The sequence below is a fragment of the Physeter macrocephalus genome, chromosome 11 (genome assembly GCF_002837175.3).
Source record: "Physeter macrocephalus isolate SW-GA chromosome 11, ASM283717v5, whole genome shotgun sequence".
In the NCBI taxonomy this organism is placed as follows: Eukaryota; Metazoa; Chordata; class Mammalia; order Artiodactyla; family Physeteridae; genus Physeter; species Physeter macrocephalus.
Window position 1 is genome coordinate 82263098 of NC_041224.1, and position 19648 is coordinate 82282745.

A 19648-nucleotide genomic window follows, 5' to 3' on the forward strand; every position below is an offset into this window, starting at 1 on the left:
CCCGTGTCCCCTGCATCGGCAGGCGGACTCTCAACCACTGCGCCACCAGGGAAGCCCCCCGAGACGCCTCTTAAAGTGATCCCTCTGCGCCCAAGTCCCTGCAGAAAGGAGCCCATTACTGCTCCCCATGCTAAGGAATGTCCCATGAACATGGGCTGACACTCGTGTGTGCACCAGCCAGGCGTGTGCGCCCTCCCAGTGCACGAGGAAGGTGGAGGAAGGCCTGTCTGCAGATGGAAGTGGGGGAGAAAAGCCACTTCAAATGAATTTTGACCCGGAGCAGCCAAGCAGATGAGCCCAGGGTTACTAGAGGCAGAACCAGAATGGAAAGTTACCACTTCTAGAGCCAGTCCTAGACTCAGGAAAAGGGGTTATGCCTCAAAGTAGGAAGCCCAACTGCTCGCCTCCAAGCTTCATGCATACCTGAAAAGTGATGTCTTGGCCCATACCCTCCTCGTGGAACCCAGTCGCTTAGTTCTCTGCCCTAAGGCAGGGTGGTCTTGGCATGGAATCCTGTGCCCGGCCCCTGCCCACCATGGGCCCCTCTAACCCAGAGGAGCCCTCAGCTGCCTGACTGACAGGGCTGCTTGTGACCTTGGGACCGAGGGTGAGCACATGTGCTTTTTTTTTTTTTTTTCTCGGTACACGGGCCTGTCACTGCTGTGGCCTCTCCCGTTGCGGAGCACAGGCTCCGGACGCGCAGGCTCAGCAGCCATGGCTCACGGGCCCAGCTGCTCCGCGGCATGTGGGATCCTCCCGGACCGGGGCACGAACCCGCGTCCCCTGCATCGGCAGGCGGACTCTCAACCACTGCGCCACCAGGGAAGCCCTCATGTGCTTTTTAACGTTCTCTTGGCTGTTGATCTGGCTCCGTGTGGCCCCAGTGGGCGTGCCCTTTTCCTTGGCACTCGGCGTGGTTTCTTGCAGCGACTTGGCACGTGTGGAGGCTGGGACAGAGCAGCCTGGCTGGGTGTGACGAGGGGGCAGCACCTCCTGCCTCAGCTTGGTGAGTGGCACTCGGCCCCCTGTGCCTACACTTAGCTGTGAGTTAACCACTGCTCCCCCATCTCCCCTCCTCCACTCCCTAAGCCAATGCAGATTCTCTGAGAAGCTTCCTCCTGCCCCGGGCTTTCTTCTCGGGTAGCCAGGTCCCTGGAGGAAGCCCCTGAGAAAACTTCCAGTGCTCTCAAGGGGCGAGAGACACTTTGCAGTCACGGGCTAGGTGGGTTCCTTGGAACATTCTTAGGCTGAACTGGGAGGAATGCCTTTGAGGAAAGCTGATCGATTCTGGCTGCTTGTGGGTTAAGTAAGGTAGGGTCTGCTGCACCTGGTGAAAAATCCAGTCCCTCACCTGGGTGTGTTCCTCTCGGTATCTGACGCCAGACACCTGGATGGAGCGACAAAAACCTGGCAGCCACAGGCATCTGTCAAGCAAAGAGACTCCAGAACACTGCCCGGATAAGAGCTTGCCAAATTCTGGCGCTAGATCCATCCACCGTCCCCTCCCAGCTTCGGTGCTAAGGGACAGGAGAGGGTGGAGACTGGTCTGCTGCTTCTGCTGCTGGTGTCCAGCCTGGGTCTCCCACTGGGCGCAAGCACGTGTCCCACCTCTTTTGGGACCCACATCCCAACTCGTTGCTAAGAGGCGAGCCCCCGCATCGGCGCTGCCGGGGACCGGTGGGCAGTGAGGACAGGGGACGGGAACGGGGGGTGGGGGGGCCGGCGTCTCAGGCCTCTGTGCTGCTCCTTTCACGGAGGCTGTGCAGTGAATTCTCTTTGAAGCTGCTCTCCCTCTGCTGTGCCTGCTTCTATCCTAATTAAAGCCATCGCCTCTTAATGTCCTGCCACTTCCTAAAATAGTGCTCTCATCATGCCACGTACTTACTGAAGATGGTCCAGCGGGCTCCCCACGGTCGGCAGGATCTGGTCTGAAATCCTTAGGCTGGCGTATCGGGGTCCAGTCAGGAAAACAAACCGCATGGGGGTGTTGCCACAGAGGGAACTAATATAGGGGATTGTGTCTAGATGGGCGTGGGAGGACGGAAGAGGCCACAAGGGACCACGGAGGCACACACAGAGCTGCAGGAAGTGACTTCCACTCCTGAGGCTAGAGGGACAAAGGGAAGAGGACCTTGGGGGCCCAGGGCTCTGAGGAGGGCCGCTGCCGGGCTGTGGCCTGGCTACTCCGGAGCAGCACCACCGGCAGCTGGAGGGGAAGAAGGGCCAGGGCTGGGTGGTGGTGCTGAGGTTAAACTGGCTGGGCCTCGTCTAGCGCCCCCTGGTGGTGGAATACAACAGGGAGCCGGGTGAACGGGGAAATGGGGTTTGCTGCATCCCAGCCCCACACAGAGCAGAGCAAAGCAGTTTGAAGCTGAACGACATTTGCTTCATCGCCGGCTTTCACCTGGGGCTTTCGTGTCTGGCCCCAAACTCCTGGCCACACTCTCGACCATCCGGCATGCATTTCGCCTCCGGCCAGTCCCAGCAGTTCTGGAGCCACTTGGGCTCCTGGACCTCTGCCCTGCATCACCTGTCAAATCCCATTACTCTCCGGACCTGGTGGAAGGGCTGCTTCCCTGATACCCTCTACGCCTCCATCCTTAAGTCTGGGTTCAAAGGAACCGTGTCTTCTTCCCTGCATCCCGGTGGTCTGTGTAGCTGACTCCACTTGAGCCCAGAAGCCAACTGGGGCTTGTTCCAGGAATGGCAGGAAGCACCGTGCCTGGCACCCAGTGGGGTCCAGAACCTTCAGCAAGTCCATGAATCCAGGCAGTTACCCTGCAAACGCACAGAGTCGGGCAAAACCAACGATGACTGTGGGGCTTGCCTTCAAACGAGCCTTATACTCCTTTAAGAAGAGGCAGGTTTTTCTCTTTCCCGGCTCACCCCACCCCTCCTACACGGCAACTGAAACCTGATCTAATCCCTTTGCAAGAGGGTAATTTATTGGTCTATTGGGCTTTTCTTGGTGGCAAATTGCATTGTCTTTATTCCTGGGTTCAGGCTGAGGAGCGGCTCCTGCATTCCTAAGACTCCTTTCTCAGGGCCGAGCCTTCACACCCCTGTGGCGCTCAGCAAAATAAGTTTTATTGGGCTTCTTTGTTATGCAAACAAGGCGGTAATAATCAGGCTATTATTCTGAAAGATTGGGCTTGATTAACAGTTCAAAGGAGGTCTCTGAAAGCAGCTAATGCCACGCTGGTGCATAAATATTTTCATCCTGCCTGGGTTGGTACAGCTGCAGCTTCCAGCTCCTGGCTGCCGCGGCCCACCCCCTCCCCCGTCTTTCTGCTCCGAGAGGAGCTGGGTTGCTATTTAAAGGAAGAGAATTAAGTCAGGCAAGCCGTGTGTGGCTGTAAGATTTCTCTCTGCTGCATCTCAGACCATGAGGAAGGCAGTCTGGAGCCCACCGCCTGCAGAAGTGAAAGGTTACAAATGTGGGGTGCCGGAACACAGATGCTTTGAGCGTAGAGTGTGGGAGTCAGAGGATTCTCAGGGGATTTGCAGATAGGAGGTGGCACCCTAGCTGGGACGCCGATGGTTGACAGTTCAGTGAGGCCCACAGAGAGGAGTGGCCAGAGGGTGAGACCAAAGAAGGTGACACAGGAAAGCCAAGGGGCCATCTCCAGTATTTGCAGGGTTACATTTGAGCCTTTTCTCTGTGGCTCTAGAGAAGGTCCAAAGCCCCACGGATCTCCCTGGGGGGCAGATGTGGGTCCACAGCTGGAGCTGTCCAGGGCAGGAGGGGCCAGCCCTGCCCAGCAGAGTCCCAATGGCAGTGGAAGCCGGAGGATGCCCACCAGGCAGGTTTGCTGCAGGCAGATTTCCTGCCATGGGGGCTGGCTGGAGGTACAAACTGGTGACCTGTGGCATCCCTCAGGCCCCAGGTTCTAAAATTCCATGGTGCGCCTTGGGAAGCCAACATGGAGTTTGGTCGCCAAGTGATCATTAGATAAAGTGATCTTAACAAAGTCAATTGCACAGAGAAGTGGGAGCCCTGGCCCTAACTGCACAAGTTGGGAGCGAGTGGGTCCGGTGGTTGCCCAGGGTCCCGGCCTGCACCCCACCTTTTGAGCCAAGTGTCCTGCATCATGGGGTGCCGGAGGGAATCGGGTTTCCTGGTGGTGAGTCTGGCGGCCACTGTCTTTGCGGCCTCTGGATTCTCCTCCGTTTGTTCCCTAGTAGCTAATCCCAAAAGTTCTACATCTCAAGAGGCTTGAGTCAAATCAAAACATGCGTAATAGGCTTCCAAGGAGCATAAAGTCTGTTCAAGGGTCTTTGCATTTTCCTGGGTGTCTGAGGTGGAGCTCCAGGTACCAGGGGTCAGAAGGGGCCCCTTGAGAGCCCCCCCTGCCCGAAGACACAGCGTCTGAGATGGAAATAGGAGCTCAGGAGAACTTTAATCACCTGGCTGTGCGCACATGGGCTGCCGTGGCACTGTGGCGAGGTGGCCGTCTGCAGGAGCCAGGCAGGAACAGGGCAACCGGCCGCCTTCTGTCGCACTGAAAGCACCAAGGAAGCCGCGCTCAGAAAAGCTCGCTCCCTCTTCCCACTCATACGAGTTGCAGTAAGATGTTTCAAACTCTCAGACTTTCCTCTCCTTCCTTCTTCCTTGAACACTCACATCAGAAAAGCCCAAGGTTTACTGCCTGGAATTCAGGGCTTTCTTTTTTTTTTTTTAAGATACGGCACATAAAAATCAGCCCCTCTGGGGTCTCTTTGGCAGGTGACGCCGCAGTCCAGAGCTTTTCCTTTTGATGCTGGGCCAGGTTACATTCAGGTCCCTGACCTGGGTTGGGGAGCCTTCAGCCTATGATTTACTGGAGTGGAACACCGGGCGGCAGGATGACTCCATGGGGGTCAGGACTCCTCGGCTCGCCACCCGTGGGGACTGTCCAGCCCTGGCATCCCCAGCACCCTTCCCTGAGGCCCCCAGGAAATGATGGCAGATGGGCCTGGGAGAGCTCTCCCCCAGTTCTGGCCCCAGCTCTCATTACTCTCAGTGGCCTCTTGTACACCATTCCCCCACCGTGATCCGTAGCTTCTCCCTTATGATGGGAGTGCCTGGGGTTCCTCTTAGATCCTTAGGAAGATGTGCAAGGCCCGAGGGTTCGGGACAGCTGGGAAAACCCAGGACGTCGGGGAAATGTGGCCTCAGGCATCATGGGGTCCTGGACTGATCCAGGTGGGCTGCGGGGCTGGGCCTTTGGGTGTGAGTGAGCAGTGGGCAGGAAGAGCTGCCCAGACCCAGCTGATCTGAGTCAAGGCAGAAGGGCCCTAACCTGAGGAGGAGGGTGCAGGGCTGAGAGCAGTCCCTGGGATTCACTAGGGAGGAGGCAGAGAGAGGGGCCGGCTCCCATCCAATGCCCTTCCATCCCCTGCCTGGTGACTTTTAACCTCTGACCTCACAGGGGGGTTGTATCTGTCCCCCTCTGACACCTCGGTCTGGGACCTTATTTGTTGGGTGCCCACTGGGTCCGAGGCACGCCAAGGACATCTCATTCCTCAGCAGCCTCTGAGATGGGTGTTACCTCCACTTCACAGATAAGGAAACTGAGGTCAAGTCAAATTCCCACAACTACTCGTAGGGGACAGAGTGGGACTTTGGACCAGACACCCTCCCTCCGGCGCACACTCTGCCCAGCATCCAACGCGGCCAGCGTCGCCTTCAGACTTCCCCACTTTTGGCCCAGCCCTGGGCGGTCGCATCGAGAATGTTCTCCAGAGGGTTGAGAAATGGGATTGGCAGGACTTCAAGCTCAGCCCCTCTACTGAGGCCGGAGGGAGGCCCTGGGTGCAAGGGCAGGGAGAGCACCCCCCGTCGCCGCCCGCGGGTGGTGGGTGGTGGGCGGAGCTGCCATGCGCCCTCTGGGGGTGGCCGGTTGCTACCTGTGGCTCAGGAGGGGGAGGGGAGCAAGGGGCGGAGCCACGGTGAACGGAGAGATGAAAGGCCTCGTCTCCGAGCGCTGACAGCCTGAGTGCCCCGGGCCGCTCAGTGTAGGCAGCTGGGTCGCAGCTGGGCTTGCTCCTCGGGAGGCCGGTCTCCTCACTGACCACTCTGCCTGCAGCCCCCCGCCCCCCACCCCCGAGAAGCTGCCCCGTTCACACATTCCAGACCTGCGGGGGGGCGTTGGGGGGCGGGCAACTTGGCCCCTCTGTGACTGGCTGTTGAAGAGAAAATGACCCCCAGAGCACCTGACAGCGATGCAGACCTCAGGCCCACTGGGCCCGGTGGAGGCAGAGCCCGGTGGTTGGTGGGCACATTCGAGGAGCGCGGCTCTGAACAGGTCCACTCGATGACCCCAGAGCACTTCAGGGACTCCCTCTGGGGGCACCGGAGTGGGATTTCGGTCATGCATTCCAGGCACACCAGAGAGCTCTGTAGCTGAGACACTGCTCTGAGCCCAGGTGTCAAGGCTGTGCAGACAGCAGACCCCCCCGTCGCCCGTTTGAGGGGAATAGAGCCACGCATGACGGGTTCGGGAGTGGGACGCCCCCAACGCGTCCCACGCTGTCTGTGTGCAGGCTGGCCCTGCCCTGGGCAGCATCCCGACACCAGCCTTTGAGCCCCTGCCCACCCCCGGCTGCACCCTGAGAAACGGGCCCTGGAAACTAGTCTGTGGAGGCAACGCCGCGGAGCGTGTGGACCATGGGCCTCCTGGCGGGTGGCGGTCTCTCAGCGTCGCAGGAGGGGTCCTCAGGGAGAGGCTGAAGCCCACCTGTGGCGGAGTGTGCCCTTGAACCACCCAGCGGCCGGTGGAGGGAATCACGAATGCGCCAAGGTTGTCCGAGGTCTTGGCACTGCCAAGGGCCTGGGCTGTCAGGTCTGAGGGGCTGGATTCACATCCTGCTTCCTCCTTGCAGTGGAACCTCAGGCAAGAAAGTCAGCCTCGCTGAGCCTGAGGCGGGGATGCTGTAGTGCCCACCCATGAGGCTGCCCGGGGCCCCGAGTGAGGTGAGGCCTGCAGGGTCCAGGCCACTGAGCCTGGAACAGAGTCAGAGTCAATTAGCTGGGACTTCAGTCTCTGCCTCCCCAGCTTGGCTCTGGTGGAGAGCTGAGGCCAGCACAGCCCTGCGTGTGCTGCGGTGGTCTGGCTGCAAAGGGACGGGCACTGTCTTTTCTGTCCTTTGGGCATGGTGAGGGCCAGAGGGGGACCCAGGGCTGGTGGGCCAGTGGGTAGTGGGCAAAGCCAAGGTAGCTGCCACTCAGCACAAGGCCTGAGTCCCTTTGGGGTGGTTTCCTCTGAGATGCCTATCCAGAATTCTGAGAAAGCAGAATGGCAGGTCAGCTCACCTGTACCTCACCGAGGCTACTGGAGTGGGCATTACGGGGAGGCCGCAGACCAGAGGGGGAGGGTTGGCAGCTGCAGCGGCCAGTTCCCCTGACCTGTGTTCCTCCACACTGCTTGTTCTCCACGGCATCCTTTCCACACACACACCCCCACCTTGAGGCCCCCTTTACCGTCTCCCACTCAGGCCACAGTAGCATTTGCAGCCCACAGGGATGTTGGGCCCTTGGGCATCTTCTACAGGTTGGGAAATCATGAAGATGGCGGGGCCAGAGAATCTTCTAGCTGCCTTTCAAAGGAGACCTGGGCCAGGAACATGGCTCTGTGGGAGGGCAACCACACAGGGGGGTCTCCCCGGATGGGCACCTCTTCACAGCAGTCACCACCTATCATTTACCAGATCTGCTTCAGGTCAGCATGCTTCTTCAACTTCAAATGGGAAATCTATAGCTCTTCTATCAAATCTGTTTTATTTTTCCTAATACATATTTAAATATGTGACTTCTCAAGTGAAAAGAAAAATGCTCAGCCAGATACCTCCTGAAATGACCTTGTTTACCAGAGGTGTGACAAATACAGGTCAAGTTAGGGAAAAAGCCTGAATTTTAGGACAAGCACCATGTTTACCAGATGTGTGACTTGGGGCAAGTCACATCAGCTCCAGGAGATCGGCACCCGCACCTGCAGAGGTGGGAGAGCTCCATGAGCTAGGTGGCCCAGGCGTCCAGGTACAGGACCTGGCAGCACAGACCAGGGCCACACAGGGCAGCCGCCTGGATGGTTCTTTTGCTAGCCTGCCCTCATATACTTCTGTCCCTGATTTTAGGCACAACTTGGTTTTATAGGTAAAAAGCTAGTAACAGAGACGTAAACTGACTTTTCCAAGGTTAAGAGCCAGATTAGTGGCCCAGCCAGGAGTGGCTGGAGCAAGTGCCTCCTTCCCCTCTGTTGATTGGGCTGAGACACCAAAGGCTGCACCTCGCAGCTGGTCTGCTGGCCCCTTTGCACCTGGAAGCCTGTGTAGAAACGTCCCTCCTGCTGCCACTTCTGGTCACTACGGGCCGTGCAGAGGAATCCAGGAGGCCGGGAAAGGGCAGATTCCATGTGTCTAGGTACAAGATGCAGGTGTGTTGAAGTCACAGTTTTCAGGCATGATAAGTATCTGTAGCTAATTGTCACTAAGGTCTCAGCGCTTGTAAGTGACCTTAAAAAAAAAGCATGAGTTAGAGCAGATCCAAGGTTACCACTCAGTTGCCTCCCAGCTTGCTCTCCTGAGCAGGATAATGGGGGATGGAGCTACGGAGACCAAGAGGGAAGCTGCCCTTCATCTACAGACGAAGTGACAGAACCAGGCCCTCTGTGACCAGGGCTAATATAATGATCACACTAGCCAACATTCATTGAGCTTCTGCTCTGTGCCCGGTGCCGGAATAAGTCCTTTAACACTTTCAGCAACCTCATAGGGTGGATACCATATTACCCCATTTTCTAGATAAGTAAAATGAGGCACAGAGAAGTTAAGTGATTTGTACAAGGTCACACAGTGGCAGAGATCAGAACACATACTGAATAGTGGGGCTTAATTCCCTGCCAGATTTCTGTTGCTGTGCCAGAATTCTTGGCGGTAGTTGTGAAAGTGTCAACAGACGCCAAAGGCCCAAGGGTGGGTGGAGAGCTTGTGGTGGGGGGCTGCGGGGGGCGGGGGGGGCGCCGGCAGTCCTCCGCCAGGCCTTTCAGCCTGCAGGTCCGCAGGCCTAGCCACTCAGGGTCATTACGGCTGCACAGAAGAATCGGGAAAGTGGGAAAGGCAGGTTCCGCGCAACGTCTGAGATGAGGCGTCCTTTGTCCCTTGCACGTGCCCCGCAGCCCTGGCCCAGGGGGTTGGAGGAGGCCTGGGCTCACCACTCCCAACGTGACAGCGCCTCCCTTCCTGTATCCGCAGCCACCTCCTCGTGCAAGATCCTCAAGTGCAACTCTGAGTTCTGGAGCGCCACAGCGGGTAGCCACGCGCCGGCCCCGGACGACGCCCCCGAGTTCTGCGCGGCGCTGCGCACCTACGCCCTGTGCACGCGGCGCACGGCCCGCACCTGCCGGGGGGACCTGGCCTACCACTCTGCCGTCCATGGCATCGAGGACCTCATGAGCCAGCACAACTGCTCCAAGGATGGCCCCACGTCGCAGCCGCACCTGCGCACGCTGCCGCCGCCGCCAGGGGACAGCCAGGAGCGCTCGGACAGCCCCGAGATCTGCCACTACGAGAAGAGCTTCCACAATCGCGCGGCCGCCCCCAACTACACGCACTGCGGCCTCTTCGGGGACCCGCACCTCCGGACTTTCACAGACCGTTTCCAGACCTGCAAGGTGCAGGGCGCCTGGCCGCTCATCGACAATAATTACCTAAACGTGCAGGTCACCAACACACCGGTGCTGCCCGGCTCAGCCGCCACCGCCACCAGCAAGGTACGGGGGAGGGGGGCCGGGGGTGGTGAGGCGGGTCACGGCACCAGGTCCTGCCGTCAGGAGGGCCCGGACTTTCCTCCCCCCCGACCCAGACGACCCCTGACCCGTCATGTTCCTCTCGTCGGTAACTGAGCAAATTATTTAGTAAGGAATGTTCTGGACGTTCTCTGTCATCAGGTGAACTACCCTGGAGCCACCTCTGCCCTTTGCCCAGAGTGCGGTGCTTCTCAAACTGCTGCCATACACCATCCACTCGGGGTCTTTGAAATCAGCATTCTGGCGTCAGAAGCTAGCACACAGGCGTAGTTTGGGGGTGGGTCTGGGTTGGGGGGTGCAGGGTAGAATAGGATAGCCGAACCTAGCCTATATTAAGGCAGTTTGTGAATGCTTTCCAAGTGCAAGAGTGAACGTTTAGGAAACTTAGTTTCTGTTGTGTGCGTTTGTTCATGTGCGTGCACGTTGGGTCTAGCTGTAAATAAGATGGATTCCTTACTAGGGTTAATAGTCCAGAAAGTTTAAAAACACTCCCAGAGCATTCAGTTTCAAACTCCTGGGATAATCTTCTCTTGCCCCAAACTATATTTTCGTAGAGCTCCGGTGTCAAATCCCAATAAAGAGGAGCCGCTATGCAGGTATGTTTCTGTCGTTATCATCACAGAGCTTACTGTCCAGTGGGAGTCCAACCCCGCCCCAGACAAGTGGACCCAACAGCCTCCTGGAGGTGACGGTCCTGCCCAGGGGTTCTCCTTGTGGCTGCACATTTACAAACCGAGCGGATTTGAGAAGATAGTGGTTCTGGCCCCCCGCAGGCCGCTCTGCCACCACATCTCTGGGTGGGGGTCAGATGTGTTCTTTTTTTAAAGCCCCCAGTGATTCTGGAGCATGGAGGGCATTGAGGACGCTGATTGGAGGCCACGGCTGCTGGATGCTGCTGGGGCCGGTTGGGGCTGCAGGGTACCAGCCTGCCCTTTGTCTCTGTCCCACACCAACACAGTAAGGCTGCAGCCTCAGAGCAGAGAGGGCCGTGGTGTCTGGGCACAGGGAAGGTGGAACAAGTGAGGACAGGGCATCAACCCACTGAGCACCCCCAGGGCCACCCATGCAGCCCGTCTGTCCAGGGCAGCTCCATTTAACGCATCCAGAACCTGAGACTCTTAAGAGGGAAAGTGGCCTCCCCACCCAAAGTGCATTCGGCTGGGAACCAAGCTAGGATTTCACCGAAGCCAGGGGACTCCAGAGCCCAGCGTGTTCTCACTGCCGAGAGAGGAGGTTCCCATCTGGAGCCCCAGAGGCCACCGAGAGCCAGTCGTCTTCTGACCCAAGGAGGCTTCAGTGTCTGGGTGGTAGGACTCAAGTCCTGCTCACAGAGCCGCAGCCAGAGGCAGCCATGATGTGGCCTGTGGCCCAGGCAATGGGACATTCCTGTCCACTCCAGTTCCTCCCTCCCATTTTTCCAGGAGGGTCTCCCATGACCTCACCTTCAGACTCAGCCGGAGAACGTGGCCTCAGGTCCAGGAGGCTGGTGGATGATCAGAGTCCAGGCCATGGGGACACCTCTACCTCCCCGGGGCCTGGGCCACCAGAGCCCCTGGGGTTTCCGGTTTGGCAGCGGGTCTGTTTTCCCAGGAAGAGCACGTCGCGAGGCAGTGTGTGGGGCAGTGCCAGGCTGGCCCACAAGGGCGTTTCTGTTCCTTCTCGTCCCTCCATGCTCCAGAGGAGGACACTGAGGTGACCTGGCAGCCGGGAAAATTCCTGCCACCTTCCTCTGCTTCGGTGGCCCTTGCACGCCCACAGGGGTCTCTTCCTGGGACCAGCTGCTGGGTAGGAAACAAGCAGGCCTTAGCCCCATGGATGCTCTTACAGGCCTTTGGCACCAGGCCATGAAGCCTAGTGGGCAGCAAATTGCGGCCAGGGCTCCCTCCTCCCCCTCCCCGCTCTCAGCCCTCCACAGACTAAGGGGGGCCTGAATCAAGGTGCCGGCTGCAGCCGCCTTCACCTACCCACCTCCCTCCCTAGAGCCAAGATAAATGAATGCCTGGAGCCTGAGGCTGCGGCTTCTAAATCCGGCAGCAAACACACTGTGGAAGGGGGCCCCGCCTCCCTGTCCCAAGCTGGCAGGGGGCGCACGGGAGGTCTGAGGGTGTGAGAGGGCTGTGGACCTCAGGAGGCCTGCCCCTCCTGACCAGCGTGGTGTAAGCATCAGATGTGATAACAGACCTGGGAGGAACTGTGGTTAGTGACCAGCAAGGGGGGCTTGCTGGCCCCTTTGACTGGGGGTGAAAGCTAGAGAAAGAGCCTTTGGGTCACATACTAGTGGGTCCTGCAGGCCGGGGTGAGGTGCCTGGGCTTAGAACCCCTGGATACCACCCCCGGCTCTCTATTGGCACACAGTGGGACCCTGAGCTCAGCGAGGCCGTCCACGAACCAAATGGCTTATTCATTCATTCATTCATTCATTTGTTCTTGTATTCCATTCATTCACTTAGCCCACATTTTTCAAATGCTCACTCTGTTTCAGGCTCACTGCTAGGCACAGTGGCCAGCAGAACTGCCCAAGCAGGCCTGGGAGCTCCTCCCTTCCTGTCCCAGCATGAAGCTTCCAGAAGGGTCTGGGGCTCTGCAGCAGAGCCCCTTGATCAAGCCAGCCCATCTCCGCGCGGTGACCTAGGGACACCTTGATCCTCCCAGCAGGTGAAGAGTTTTAGCAGCCTTCTCTTATCTCCCCATCAGCCAGGAGGCAGTACAAGGCTCTGCTGGAGGCCGGGCAGTGACAGGCTCCATGTCTGTGGCCAAGCCAGTTTCAGGCCTCAGGGCCGACTGGGGTCTCATGGTACCCGGGTGAGAGACATCGGTGGCTGGTTCCCCAGTGCCCTCGGCATGCCTCTGCCTGTTCTCTTGGGCCTCCATTACTCAGGTGTGTGTGTTCCTTCGCTGACTCAGAAAACATTGACCAAACGGCTCTTCTGTGCCAGCCTCTGTGCTCGGCGACGCCTCTGTCTCAGCAGCTCCCAGGCTAATAGTGGAGCACAAAGATCAGCTGCGGGATGCTGGTGATGGGTGCTGGGGCAGCAGGATGCTGAGGGTCTTGGGGCGGGGGACTGGCTCTACACAGGGCACTGGGGAAGGCCTCCTGCCTGCCCTTGCCCTGAGCTTGCCCCCGAGGGACAGGACAGGAGGGGGCAGCAGCAGAGCCAAGCAGAGGGTGAGCTTTTATCCCCGAGGTGGTGGAACCTGGGCTTTTGTGATTTCCCACTCCCCTCAGCCGTGGCGCCTTGCCCAGGAGCACGGAACTCTCACTGTCCAACCCTGCCTAGCCCTCTGTTCTTGTGGAGGGTCAAGATCTAGTGTTTTCCAGCCCAAGCTGACATTTCAACTTCCTGTTCCCGTGGCGCCCCTTGCTCTGTCTTCCTCTTTCTGGCTGTGCTGGTGGCACTCCGTATTTGGGGGGATGTGGTTTGCGGTACGCGGGACTCTCACTGCTGTGGCCTCTCCCGTTGTGGAGCACAGGCTCCGGACGCGCAGGCCCAGCGGCCATGGCTCACGGGCCTAGCCGCTCCGCGGCATGTGGGATCCTCCTGGACCGGGGCACGAACCCGTGTCCCCTGCATCGGCAGGCGGGCTCTCAACCACTGCGCCACCAGGGAAGCCCTGGCACCCCGTTTTGAGCCTCAGGGAGGAGAGGAACTCGGGTCTCAGCGCCTCCCCCCACAGAGGCCCCCTTGCAGGTTTCCCGTTGCACTTCCATTCCATCACACGGCATCCTTCATCCGCTTAGTCTGTGACATCACCTTCCACCCCCACAGTGTGAGTACACTGAGGACAGGGGTCTTGGGCTGTTTCCTCCCCTCGTGTGGACACAGCCCCCAGCCCCAGGCCTGGCACACAGTTGGCACTCCATGAATAGTTCTGATGACACTCGGGTGCTGCCCTGTGCCCAGCGGTGGAGAGGGCACGAGCCCCTTGGGGAAGGTGGGGGGGGGGGCAGCAGACGCGGCAGCGACAGCCACGCCTGCGGCTGTGTGGGCAGTGAGCCGCCCAGCTTTCGACAGGCCCCCTTCATGCTGTTCCTTGTGGTTGAGTCCCTGGCACCGGTGCCAGGAAGAGTCAAGCAGCCTGTCAGCCTTCCAGGAGACTGTCTCCGCAAGAGATGGCAGTTAGAGCGAAACCAGCCTTTCCTGTTCCAGGGAGGCTGATGGCACTGGGAAAGCCACCCCCCTACTCCCCCGCCCCCAGTGTCTGTGTGGCCCTGCACACCAGGCAGGGACACCAGAGCCCCTCATTGCATGCCCCTCCCCCCATGGCAGGACCACCCCGGCTGGCCCACCTCCCGGCCCCCCACAGGCAGGCGGGCGGGCGGGCAGGCGGGCGGCCTCCTCATCAGGGCAGGAGCCTAGGATGGAGGGAGGAAGCAGCAGGAGGTGGATCCCTGTGAAGTCGCCACGTTCACAGGTCTGGGCAGTGGAGGAGCGGCGGTTTCATGGGGTTTGATGATGCGTGGGGCTAGGGGCAGGACGGAGGGGCTGCAGCCACCTTGGACATCCCACAGCGAAGCAGAAGAGCCACGTCCCGGGACCAGCCTGTGACCTCCAGGGAGGAGATGGGGAAGCAGAGCCCCGGGCTCAGGGAGCTGTGCACGCGGGCCTCCCGCTGTAGCCCGCTGTGGCCTCTGGCTGGGCCTCTGGCTCTCGACCTCAGAGCACCAGCCCCTCCTTGTGTCCCATGAAGACCGCACAGAGTGCCCCCTGCCCACCCGTCAGGCCCCACAGGCGCGGTGCCTTGGCCCCAAGACTTCTAGGGCCACGAGAAGGGTTTCCTTCCTTTTAAAGTCAGAAGGAAAAAACCAACCTGATCCAACCTAGACTATATTAGTCTGTACACCAATGCAGTCCCAAAATGTAGCGTCTTTTTTTTAAAAGAATTTTTGCTGGCGTATAGTTGATTTACAGTGTTGTGTTAGGTTCAGGTGTACGGCAGAGTGAGTCAGTTATACATATATCCACTCTTTTTTAGATTCTTTTTCCGTATAGGTCATTACAGAGTATTGAGTTCCCTGTGCTATACAGTGGGTCCTTTTTAGTCATCTGTTTTATATATCGTAGCGTGTATATATCAATCCCAATCTCAGCCACAAATGTAGTTTTTAATGTTTCTGATGGGGGAAGGGACCCAGCAAGGCCCAGGTGCCCTGGAGTTCCCAAAAGTCATACTGTGGCCTGCCCCACTCGGACTTCCTCTCATCCTTACATCTCTCAGGAACGGGGTGAGAAGGGCTGGGGTCTTCTCTGCGTTCCCTCTGAGGGCCCCTCGTACACTCCCTGCCTGGTCACCCCTGAGCTTTACACTGGCGTGAGGGGACACACAGAGCAGCCGTGAAACAGAGCCGGCGACACCTCCAGCCCAGCTCTTGCTACTTTGTGGGTTTGCTCAGCCTAGAACTTTCTGCATCCCCTAGGCTGCCCCTCTCCAGTCTTCAGGCGTCTCAGCACCTGCTCCTGGGGTCCCCAGCCAAGGCCACTCCCTGCCGGCTTCCCCCTCCTGGCTGTGTCCCCAGCCACCCCGGAACTGCAGCCAGACACACTCCCTGGCCTGTGCCCCACCGGCACCTCCCCATCCGCCTGTCTTGGCCGGCCTCTCCCTGACCCTCCTGCCTGAGCTGAGGTCCCGTGGCAGCTCTCCCCGCCTTCCCTTCCCCATCAGAGCTGCTTTGGGTTTCCTCTTTGGTTTCTAGCAAGTCTGGGGCCTCGCCTTTGTCATACACCCACCGTTCGGCCAGAAATTCCCCTAGTGCTTTTGCCGCATTGCCCTCAACCCCGAGAGCTGCCCGGCCATCTTCATGCCCCTCAACTGCCACGTCCCCCAGGGGTGCCCAGGCAGAGAATTCAGCCACGGCCGACCATACATGTCGTCAGCAGCCCCCCACCCTTTGCTAGAGCCCCTTCGGCCTGCAGACATTCTGAGGAGGAGTGGTACCCCAGCTGGCGAGGCCCTTCTTCTCCAGGCTTGGTGGCGGGGATGAGGGGACAGGGCCTGGGAATGGTGGCTGGGGGCCGTGAAGAGGTTGGGGCCGGGCCGGGGGCGGGGTGCTTTTAGCGGGAGGTCCCAAGAGGCCTGGGCACCATCTTGCCCCCATCGCCCCGCCTCCCTCCCTGGCTTCAGGCTGAGAGTCCAGCAGGAACGGGGAGGGGGCGATTTTCCCAGCTTCACTCATGTCTCCACCCCATCTTCCTGGTTAGGGTTACGGAGGAAAGAACAGCCAGACGTCTCACCCAGGGTGACAGGGGAAACACGTCACTCCCCGGACTGTTGGTCTCTTGTCCTTCTCCCAGGCCTCCCACCCTAGTGACTTTTTGGCCAAAAATGCCCAGGGACTGGAAACCAAGAGCCTAATCCCAGCTCTGCCTCTTGCTGGCTGTGTGACCTTGAGCAAGTCACTTTACTTTCTGAACCCAAATTTTCTCGTCTATAAATCCAAGGTCGTGTCACCTTCCCTGCAGCGCCGCACAGGCCCAGAAGTAATAAATGCAGCGAGTGTGCCTGTGTCTGTGGCTCTCAGGAGGACGGTTAGTGATGGAGCCGCCTAGCCCTCTGCTTCTCCAGTAGCTCGGCGCAGCCCCTCAGCCCGGCTGCAGGCTCCAGCAGAAATGCCCCTCGCTGCTCCCCTGGCCAGGGCTGCCCGTTAACCTGGAGCCCCCGTCTCCCTTTTGCTGACCGGCACCTCCCTCCCCTCCCTCTTCCTCCTGCTACTGCCAAGGCCTGGCTGGGAGACCCCTCAGGGCAGCCCTGCTGCGGTGGCCTCTGCTGACCTCTGCCTGCCTGCCTGCCTGCATGGATTTTGCCTGCTCGTTCTTTCTTTGCACATCAGTCTCTTCTACCTGCTGTTATGTTCAGCCTGTGGCTTATGGTCCTTTGGTTGTGGTCCATATTCGTTTCCTATTGCCGCTGTAACAAGTACCACAAACTAAGTGATGCAAACAAACAAATTTATTCTCATACCTCTGAAGGCGAAAAGTCTGAAATGAGTCTTAAGGGGCTAGCATCAAGGTGTCAGCAGGACCAATCCTTCTGGAGGCTTCAGGGGAGAGTCTGTTCGTTGCTTCTTCCAGGCCTCTGCTGGTGGCCAGCATCCTTCAACTTGTGGCCACATCCCTCTGGTCTCTGCCTCTGTGGAAACCCCGCCTCCTCTTCTGCCGTCAGGTGTCTCTCTGCCTCCGTCTTATGAGGACACATGTGATTACATTTAGGGCCCAGCAGGATAATTTCTCCACCTCAGTATCCTTAACCTAATCCCAACTGGTGCAAGATCCCATTTGTCCTATAAGGTAACATTTACAGGTTCCAGGGATTAGCGCCTGATACCTTGGAGGCCATTCTTCAGCCTATTACAGTGGATAACGACCTTTCATTTTTAATTAGCCATGCTTTTCTTTTTATGGTTCCTCTCTGTATATAGTAAACGAGCTGGTTTTCTATTTAGGAGAGGAGTATAAAGTTCCCTTTCTAAGTCAAAAAAATTTTTAAGCAAAAAATGCAAATTGCTTTAAAGAAAAAATATTAAATGCGTAATAGGGCAGGTGGCACTGCACAGTGACCACAGTGGGGAAGGGGCGGTCTGGGACATTCTGGGGGTTCTTGCCATCCCTCCGCTCGGTCCAGAGCATTGTAAGTACGGGGCTGGGCCTTGTCCCCTCCGCAGTTACCGGCACTGCCTCACCCCCTCTCTTTGCCCCCTTGCCCCGCAGCTCACCATCATCTTCAAGAACTTCCAGGAGTGCGTGGACCAGAAGGTGTACCAGGCCGAGATGGACGAGCTCCCTGCCGCCTTCGCGGACGGCTCCAAGAACGGCGGCGACAAGCACGGGGCCAACAGCCTGAAGATCACCGAGAAGGTGTCGGGCCAGCACGTGGAGATCCAGGCCAAGTACATCGGCACCACCATCGTGGTCCGCCAGGTGGGCGGCTACCTGACTTTCGCGGTCCGCATGCCCGAGGAGGTAGTCAACGCCGTGGAAGACCGGGACAGCCAGGGCCTCTACCTCTGCCTGAGGGGCTGCCCCCTCAACCAGCAGATCGACTTCCAGGCCTTCCGAGCCGGCGCCGAGGGCCCCGGCGCCCGCAGGCTGCCAGCCGCCAGCCCCGCCCCCTCAGCCCCCGACACCTTCCCGTACGAGACGGCCGTGGCCAAGTGCAAGGAGAAGCTGCCCGTGGAGGACCTCTACTACCAGGCCTGCGTCTTCGACCTGCTCACCACAGGGGACGTGAACTTCACGCTGGCCGCCTACTACGCCCTGGAGGACGTCAAGATGCTCCACTCCAACAAGGACAAGCTGCACCTGTACGAGAGGACTCGGGAGCCCCCGGGCCGGGCGGCTGCCGCAGGGCCGCCCCCGGCCCCCTGGCCCCTCCTTGGCAGCCTTCTACTCTCGCCCCTGTTCCCTGTACTGCTGGAGACCGCCTAGGGCCGAGAGCGAGGCGTCCCCAAACTGGTCGGCGGCTGCACGAGGGCCGGTGGTGGCCTCCCGGTGGCCCCGCAGTCCCTGCAGGGCTCAGGAGCCCAGGCGGCCGCGTACCTCCGAGCTGCCTTGGGCTGCCTGCTGGCAAGGGCTGGGGGCGTGGGACGTCCCCTCCCCTCCCCCGGGGCCCGGGACAAGGTTGTGGTGACCGGTGCTGTGACGTTTGTGACATAGAGCTGTGCAGAGGGAGAGCTGCCCCTCTCCGCCCGCCCCGCCGTGTGAATGTGCAAATCAGAGCCCCTCAGGCCTAAGCCCTCACCCCAACAGAGACACTGGGCGTGGGCAGAGTCGACCTGCCCTCACCCCTGCAATGCACTGAAACAGGCCCGGCCGACCGCTGCACGCGCATTCCGGGCCACCTGCGCCCACCCCACGCACACACACTCGTACACACTCGCACACACAAGGCCGGGGGCGGGGGGAGCGCGGAGGCAGCTTCGAGGCTGGACCCCTGGGCAGGGCATCCTTTCCTCTTGGGCTTTAGGACACCCCCGGGGTGCTGCTTGGTATCTTTAGAAAACTAATGTAACCCTTTGGCCAAAAAGTTGTGCCTTCCCGCCTGTGGCCTCCCTGCGAGCCAAGGAGAGACCACCGTGTGCGCCCTGGCTGGGCACAGGCTCAGGCCCCAGTTACCAGGCCCCGCGGGTGGGGGATGACACATGTCGTCGGCACGTGCTCTGAGCAATGCCTGCTCTGGCGCCTTCCCCCACTGCTCATTCTCCTGTCCCCTGGTCCCCGCTGTTCTTTGGAAATCGAGTCTTTGCTTCTAAATGTCTAAACAGAGAACTACCCCCTTGATTTCTGTTCCTTCCTCCCCAGCAGGTGGCAAGAGGCAGTGAGCAGGGGAGCTGAGGCCACAGGGTGCGGGCTGGAGACTCAGCGGATGGGGCCAGCTGGCCTGCCCTGATCCTCTGCTTTCTCTCCCCTGCCCCCCAGAGCCCTGCTCCCTGCCCTGTCCACCCAGGTCTGCATTCTGGGGAGAGGCGCAGGGCCTGGAAGGTGTCTCAGCCCTTAGCATCCCTGGCAGGATCTCCTCCTTCTAGGCCTTCCTCTTAAGCCCCGTGGCCACACAGCCAGGAGACTTTCCCACCTCACGTCAGCCAAGCTGCCCATCCGAGGAGCCCCGAACCAGTCCCACCTCTGCTGCTGTTTCAGAGAACCCCGGAGACCAGCACCGAGCTGGGCTCCACTCCTAAACGTGCGGCCGTGCTCCAGAGGGCGATCCTCCCAGAAGCCCCGCAGGCCCCACTGTCCCCAGCCGCCCCTCTGCTGTTGCCCAGGGACCTCTCATACACTGGCCCGGGAGGCTGCGGACTGGTCCCTGCCTCCCCCTCCGAGAGGTTCCCTCTCTCTGCCAAGCCGTGGGCTAGGCAGGCAGGTGGGTGGGAG

General features: G+C 59.4%; 1 protein-coding gene across 2 annotated transcripts in view; it reads left to right on the forward strand.

Moving 5' to 3' along the window:
- Nucleotides 1-19632, forward strand: part of RGMA (repulsive guidance molecule BMP co-receptor a) — a 45089-nt gene extending 25457 nt beyond the window's left edge. For both annotated transcript variants that reach the window (XM_024114933.2, XM_028495961.2), the window contains exons 3-4: nucleotides 9232-9749; nucleotides 17489-19632. In XM_024114933.2, coding sequence (XP_023970701.1) covers nucleotides 9232-9749; nucleotides 17489-18205 — 1235 coding nt within the window. In that variant the 3' untranslated portion in view covers nucleotides 18206-19632. The remainder of the gene's footprint in view (nucleotides 1-9231; nucleotides 9750-17488) is intronic.
- Nucleotides 19633-19648: the final 16 nt, after the last annotated feature.